General features: G+C 43.4%; 1 protein-coding gene across 1 annotated transcript; it reads left to right on the plus strand.

The window, feature by feature from the left end:
- The first annotated feature begins 329 nt into the window (after positions 1-329).
- Positions 330-7,584, plus strand: LOC139660914 (potassium voltage-gated channel subfamily KQT member 2-like). Its single transcript, XM_071539193.1, has 6 exons — positions 330-373; positions 562-767; positions 2,913-3,003; positions 3,658-3,789; positions 5,567-5,660; positions 6,277-7,584. Exons 1-6 carry the CDS (start codon positions 330-332, stop codon positions 7,132-7,134), a joined length of 1,425 nt encoding a protein of 474 aa, XP_071395294.1. The 3' UTR covers positions 7,135-7,584.
- The last annotated feature ends 261 nt before the right edge of the window (positions 7,585-7,845 follow it).

The following is a 7,845-nucleotide window of genomic DNA, read 5'->3' on the forward strand; positions in this document are numbered from 1 at the left end:
TGATTTATGGTTTCTGTTTAGTAATGTCTTTATGCAGTTGATTTGCTTGCTGCCTTTTTTGCCCAGTTAGCTCCTGTAAACTTCTGTTCAGCAGACAAGATGCATATTGCTGAGTACCTAACTATGCATTTCCTTTGAACGATTCCTGTGTATCAGGTGGAGCAAATGATGGTGAATCTTTTTTCGCACGATTTGTGTTTACTTTTTGCATAGAGCGAGACCACAGCTCTTCCTTTTGAGGCGTGCAGTGTCACTGTGCTTCCCATGCATGCTTGCTTGTTGCTTCCCGCTGCTTGCCTGATCCACTGAATGCTCTACTGTGTTCGTACATGGACATGGCTCCTTCCGCTGCCCATTTTACGTTTCTGCCGAGGTAAGATTTACTATCGCATCAGTGCTGAACATTACCACTACCCAAGATTAGCCTTTACTGCAGCATTAGGATAATCTGAAGACAACATTTAGTTACAGACAGTTCTACAATGCTATTTAACAGCGAATGACAGACAAGCGTTTCTTATTACCTGCTCACTCGCTGCTGTGCTTCCTGGTTCCCTGTAGCCGGAAGGCCAGCTTGAAGGACAAGGTGTTCCCCAGTCCTTCCAAGGCTCCCACTGACAAAGGGAAGGCCCAGTCTCCAGGGGCAGAGGACGGGGCCGAGGGAAGCCCCAGCAAGGTCGCCAAGAGCTGGAGCTTTAATGAGAAGAACCAAGGGCCCAAGCACGCCTTCCGAGTGCGAGGCAGCACCTCGCGCCAAAACTCAGAGGGTGAGGGAATTCCACACTTGAATTGCCACCTACATTACAGTACACTATCTGACCAGCTTAATAATGAGTGACAGACTATCTACAGACCAGGGTTTGACCGGTATGGGCTTTTGAAGGCCAGTAACGATGACAATACTTTTGGATTTAAACTGCTGATAGGCGAATATTTTGTGCCAATATGCAATATCTTTAAATTTGACTATTTTCATGCCAGTAAATTCCAAGGATTTAGTCTTTCCTGCAGAATTGTATTCTTGTCAGGGTGGAAAAGCCCCTGAAACAGCATTTAGACCATCATGGGAAACTAAAACTCTCCATTGAAATTCTAACCCTAACCTTAACCAATGAAATTCTTTTAGGATTAGCAGCTCTTTAAGCCTTAGTTAGCGTTCAGATCACTCAAATTATCTATACTGCTACTGTTAATAAGGTTAGGTACAGTAGCTTAACTTGACTAGAATTCACTTTGTTGACACAGGATCTATTCCTCAGCTCCAAATTCAGTAGATTTGGAAGGATGAAGTGTTCTCAGTGGCTCCATGCCAGCTCTCGCCCCAACAACTTGCTAACTGTGTGTTTTTAGAAGGACGGTGTTGATGGCACTTAATTACAATCAAGCGTCTGGAAGATGCACGCATGTTGCAGACTGTGCACATGTAGATAATGTTGCAAAGCATCTGCTATAGTTTTTCCTGCACGTATTCCGACCTGCAAGGAAGACGAGGGCGCTTTTCCCTCGGCCGACATTTCAGTATTCTGCTGGGGAGTTAGAGATCGATCGATCCGGATGTCGATCTCCAGCCATCATTTATTGCTAGACGGCCCAGCTGCATCCATATATCATCCAGGCCACTGTATCACTATCGACAAATATAATTCTCTCCTTCACCATCTCTTTGCCTTTTTTCTTTTGACTATTTAAACCAATTCTCATTAGTTGTTTTTCTTCCTCCGCTTCATGGCATGTTAAAGTGCTGATTGAAATGCAGGACGAAGACTTTCGACGGAAGAGTTCTCCAGGTTAGACAAGTCATCATGACATGTCTTCAATTTAGTTACTGTACGATTTGAATGTCTAGATGCACATTTTACAGTTACATCATATATACAGTCAGTAAATGTAAACTTAAGAGAAGAGAGACCAGCCCTTTCAAACATGAACCAGAAACCATGCAGTGGACTCCATAAGTTCCCATGTTTGGAATTGATTTGTCTGCCATTGTCATCATGCTAGAATCCATAACAAATCTCTTTCCATGTCTCTCCTCTCTCTCTCTTTGCAGCAATTGAAGGTTTAATAAGTAAGACATTGGGATATTTTGTTGGTTGGCTTCTATGGGGGAAAAAATCCAAAGACAGCAAGTCACCTTCACCGGTGTGGGAACCATGCATGCCTAGATCCGCTGAATTTTGCTCACTTGACATGAACCCTTTGTATTGGGATACTAGGAGTTTCTTGACATGATGGCTGAAGGCAAGTTTTAACAGCATGTTTTGCTAATGCAACTGTAGCTAACAACCAGTAACTATTAGGATCTTTCAACTCGACACAATTCATGATAAGTATTCCTGCTACAGTATATCAGCGGTAGGCCAAGCTAATAGTGGGTTCAAGTCAAGTGGTGCCAAGAAAATAGAAAAGTGACACCGAGACAAAATGTCCAAAAGCCTCGCTTTACCTTGCATGAAGAGACCTCACTTCCCCTACCTGACTCTGATAGCATTCCTGATCAACAATGCCTAGACACTCTTGCCTGTATGCGATATGCTTCACAATTTATCACCCACAGACCAGCTAAACCTGCTAGCTAAGATGCTAATGTAGACTGTAATTGGTGCTGGGAAGAGAGTACTTGTCATCAAATGTTTCTGTAAAGCTGGAACCGATCAGCACTATCCTTCAATTCTGCACCCAGTCTTTTCTGTTGTTCCACAAAGCCCACTCAGTCCCAACCAATGCTACGGTCACAAACTGGCTAACTGGCTTGAAACCAACTTGGTAATTGAATTTTGCACCTTTGAAGCTAAAAAGGCCATACACAACAATTTTGCTTTGCTTCTGCTGTTGACGCTAGTGGTGTGGAGGCCAATGAATTATGCTTTAAGAGTGTCCTTGTCTTTGTTCTGCAGAGGCCAGCCTCCCAGGAGAGGACATGGGCGATGATAAGAGTTGCCACTGTGAGTTTCTCACTCAAGAATTATCACCAGGCATGAAGGTCACAATAAGGGCAATCTGGTAAGAGTTAGGTTTTCTATCCAATCTCTATGCTTATTTAACCCATGGAAGCTTGTGGTTCAGAAACAAATAGGCACTTATGGTCTGTGTTTATGGCTTCTATTTATGCTGTGGCCATCTATGGTACAAGGTTTATTAGCTCTGATAGTCTTTTAGAGTATAACTTGGCCAAAGAAAACACACATTAATTTGCATCTAATATATAACGCCAGGGTTGGGGCCATTGATGAATTGAATTGAGAATGCATGGTAAATTCCCACTAAATTCCTGGAATTGGAATTGGAATTGCACCTAGCTCTAAGGAAACAGAACTGAATTGAATTCCATTAAATTCAATGAAATTCCACTTCCACTAAGAGAGTTTGTCTTGACTTGCTAAACATTATAAAACAAACATTATGAATCAAATAAGTATTCAAATAATTCAATCATAATGTATGTATTACAATTACATGTTACCATTAACATTTTATGATATAAAAAAAACAACAAAAAAACATGTGATTTTCTGTTTCCTGTAGGTTTTTTCAAATTCCAATTCCTCAGTTGAATTGGAACTCCTGAGTTCATTCATGACTTGACCCTAAACCCTGTATAACACTGACTTCACGTCACTGCGTGCCGCATTTGAAAATGAGCTGTCTTCCCCTCAGCATCATGAAGTTCATGGTGTCAAAGCGTAGGTTCAAAGAGAGCCTGCGGCCTTACGATGTGATGGATGTGATCGAGCAGTACTCCGCCGGCCACCTGGACATGCTTTCTCGCATCAAGAGCCTGCAGTCCAGGCAAGTGCACATTCTCTATATACTGTATCTGCATCTGTGTTTAGCCCAAGCCACGCCCCTTTTCAGGATACCTCACGTGTTGCACTCCAGCTTTCACTAGTGTACACTTGTAACACATCATCACTCACTATTTGTGAGGTTAAACATCAAACACCATGCTGCATATAGTGTAGAATATTTTTCATAATGATATGTATGGATTGTATGGATGCATTTTCATGTTTCTCCCAACTGAAGAGGCTGATATCTTTGATTACAATTGAGATTAGATGTCAGCGTTTGTGGTGTCACTGGATACACACATGTTGAGACAAATCATTGAATTGCCTGTTTCATTTGTCCAACTACATGTGTTGTATTCAGGCTTCTGTTTTATTTCAGTGAGCTTTATCTACATATCAAAGTGTGATCCAATCCTCCAGCTACGTACGCCTGAAAAATTCATTCTAGATATAACAGTGTTGTAAAATTGGCATTGTTTGCTATATTGGTCTGTCTTCCACAATAACCTCCACACACGTTCTGATAACACACAGAATACATATATTCCCATAATGAAATGCATACTGTGTGTATACACTTTCATCCACACAGCAAGTCAGAATCGCTGTATGTCTTATGTGCGTGGAATATATTGATTTATATTATATATATTTATTTTCCATAGTTGATGTGATTCCCACGTTGTTGCTTCAATTTGCATTGCACTCATATCGTCTCTGTGTGCCTCGCCAGGATAGATATGATTGTGGGGCCCCCTCCCCCATCAACACCTCGCCATAAGAAGTCTACTGAAGGTCCTAGGTTAGGTCAATAGACTGCACCTCTATATAATAACCATTTTACCGGCATTATGCTACTTACGTCATAGTCCCAATGTTGAAGTGGTACCATGCTACCCTATTGTTTTGGTTGACAGAACCCCTTTTGAGTTCAAGCCACGTGACATGACCCATGTGTGAGATTTCATATTTCTTTGAATGAGACGTTCATGATCCAACAGAATGAATCGGAATGCATATTGCTGCTTAACGTTGCTTCTGGATTCTGGAGTCTGAATGAATAAGTGGGTTGGGAACGGTGTGGCCGAGTGAAAATCTTTCTCATTGTGTCCAAATTATACTTGAACATCAAATCAATCAAAATGGGTTGATATACATATGTGGAACAGCTCTTTTCAGTAAGCTATCTACTCTGTATATTCCAGCCACTCAAAAGAAAAGGCAAAACATATAGTGTGAGACGTCCCAAACACTTATGCTAATGAGCCGTGTCATGTAGCCGCACTCAACAGGGGTTTGACAGTGCTAGACGACTGTATGCTTGCTCTCATATTGGAGAGAGAGAGGGAGAGCTCCCCCAGTAGGACGCAATGGAAATGAAGCATGAAACATAACGAAAGCATGTGATGCATTTGACAAAATGTCCCCTCTATTGACAGTGTTTTTCTTTTCTTTCTGTATGAAGAATGATGCTTGAAGCATGCATCCACACTGTTCACCTGCACATCGAAAATCAACACTTTGTCAGGAAATGCTCCTTTTCTTCTCAGAAAGTGTTAAGCCATCATTAATTAACATCATTCATTAATCATTCCATTCATTCAAAACAGTTTTTTTTATTTGTAGATTGTTAAATATTACTTTCTCCATGTGAAAGTTGATCACATTATGGCATCATATGACCTAAAATCTTTTTAAGTTTACAAAAAAGGTTGATGTGGCAGGGCAGAGTGTTTTTTTTTAAAATCTCAGATATTGCCTTTCTCAAACGCTAGAGTTGACCAGATAGTTGGTAAGGGTCCTAAAGCTGAAGGAGAGACTGTGGATGACCAGAGCATGATGGGACGTCTGGTGAAAGTGGAAAAACAGGTAAGAATGTGTTTCTCAGTCAACTCTGGTAGATGGAAGTCCTTTAAAGTGATGTTGAACTTTGGTAGTACCCCAAAATCGTTGAAACAAAACAAAAGTGAGAAAACTTGTTTTTTCATACATTGGAAGAATCTGCTTTGTCAAAGTCCTGTCTCCCACTATCTACAATTATTGGTAAACATACTAATTTCTTCATTCCATTGGCATAAGTTTCCGGATTTTGGCGTGACACTTGTTCCAACTGAAAGGTTAATAAACCACAAATGAGCGACATGACTAGTTTTTGTATTGGCCTGTATTGTCAGAATCTGCTTTGTTCGCGTTCATTTATGTGCTAGAAGTGTGATTTTCAGACCTGTTCTGCCATACAGTGAATGGAGAGAGAAAAAAAACGCAATTAACCATTCCCCTCGCGGCGCAACCAATTACAGATAATCGCCTATTTTGGGGTTATATCATGGCCAGGAAGTTACACAACCCAAGGTACTACCAAAGTTCAACATCACTTTAAGTTGGTTCAAAAATTTCCACTGATGTCAAATCATTAGATTTGTGTCTGTGATTTACTTTTCCTGGCAAGCAGTGTGTTTTCATTCTGTGGTCTGTTTCCCTGTAGGTGTGCTGCATGGACAGGAAGCTTGATTTCCTGGTCAATGTGTACGTGCAGCGCATGGGCATCCCCCGCTCTGAGACAGAGGCCTTCTTCAACTCCAAAGAGCCGTATCCCGCCCCGCCGTACCACAGCCCAGAGGAGAGCAAGGAGGTGAAGGAGGGGAAGGAGGAGGTGAAAGAAGAAAAGGAGGTGAAGACCTGCTCGGCCGCCGAAGTGGTGTGCTCCGAAGGGTCTCTGGAGAAGAAAGACCCCTTGCTGGGCGTGTCCGTGGCCGGATCGGCGGGCACTCCCTCCGGCAGCCACGGCTGGCCCTCCACCTCCTGGCAGCACCAGCTGCAGCACCCGCTCAGCCAACCGGCCTGGAACAGCAGCGTGGCCAACACCCCCTCGCCCGTCGGGGGCACCGGCGACCATTCGCCCAGCCTGTTCCGCCTGCCCCCTCCGCCCGCCCCGCTCCACGACCGCTCCTCCTCCGGCCCGGGCGGCAGTGGCCGAGACAGCGGCTCCCAGAGCAGGAGGCGCCACAGGAGGCAGAGGGGCCAGCGGGAGGCGACGGTCGCGGAGAGTGACACGTCCCTCTCCATCCCCTCCGTGGACCACGAGGAGCTGGAGCGCTCCTTCAGTGGCTTCAGCATCTCCCAGGCCAAGGAGGACTTCTTCGGGCCTTCTTTCTTCGCGGGCTCCGGAGGGGGGAACGCGGCAGGGACCGAAGCCGGAGCCGGACATTCGCTCTGCGCCAGGGTCAGACCCTTCATAGCAGAGGGCGAATCAGACACGGACTCCGACCTGTACGCTCCCTCGCCTCTGTCCTTCACTGGAGAGGCTGCCTGTGGAGAGAGGGGATGGCCGGGACTCAAATAGGTCAAGAGTGACTCTACCTGCTCCACCTGGCTCATTGTCAAAGGAGCTGGTGGTTGGATTGCCAATGCATCAAGCTGATACCCCATAGCCAAACTGAGTCACTACTGTTTCTCAAAATGCTATTACATAGCTCAGACTTAAGTAGATGATGATGTGTTGTTTAATGCCGAAGATGGTAAAAATATGTTCTCAAATGAAACAAAGTGGTCGCCCTTTATCACCTTTATTGTTTTTGCTGTGACAGTTCAGATACAATGCTAAATTGCATTAGCATTATATCTATCAAGATCCAGTCATCAGAAGCTTTAGGGACATCTCCTTAACTTGGTTGGGAACGTTTTCTGCTGTATTTATTCGTGATGAAAGGTTTATGATTCTTAAAATATGACTTTGGTATGAGAGTGTGATGTAAGTTATTTTGCATTGAACATATACTTGAACTTTATTTATACATACAGAGGACATCTCCTTGCTTTTGTTTTGTCAGTGTAGTGAGTGCATTCCAGCACTTCTTATGTTAAACACTCACCACTTGGACTTTCAGAACACAGTGGGAACTAGCGATGTATTTCAGATGCGAGATTGTTCAAATCTTATCACACGGTTAGCGTAGTGTCTTGATAACTTCTATACCTTTGAATGACTTGAGGTGTTATGATGCCAAAACCCTAGTTATGATAATCAATTAGATTCTTGCTGAGTTAAAAAAAA

This window comes from Centroberyx affinis, unplaced genomic scaffold (genome assembly GCF_046629955.1).
Source record: "Centroberyx affinis isolate AG114_WGS23_722 - 3 ecotype Tasmania unplaced genomic scaffold, CSIRO-AGI_Caff_v1 ptg000202l_1, whole genome shotgun sequence".
In the NCBI taxonomy this organism is placed as follows: Eukaryota; Metazoa; Chordata; class Actinopteri; order Beryciformes; family Berycidae; genus Centroberyx; species Centroberyx affinis.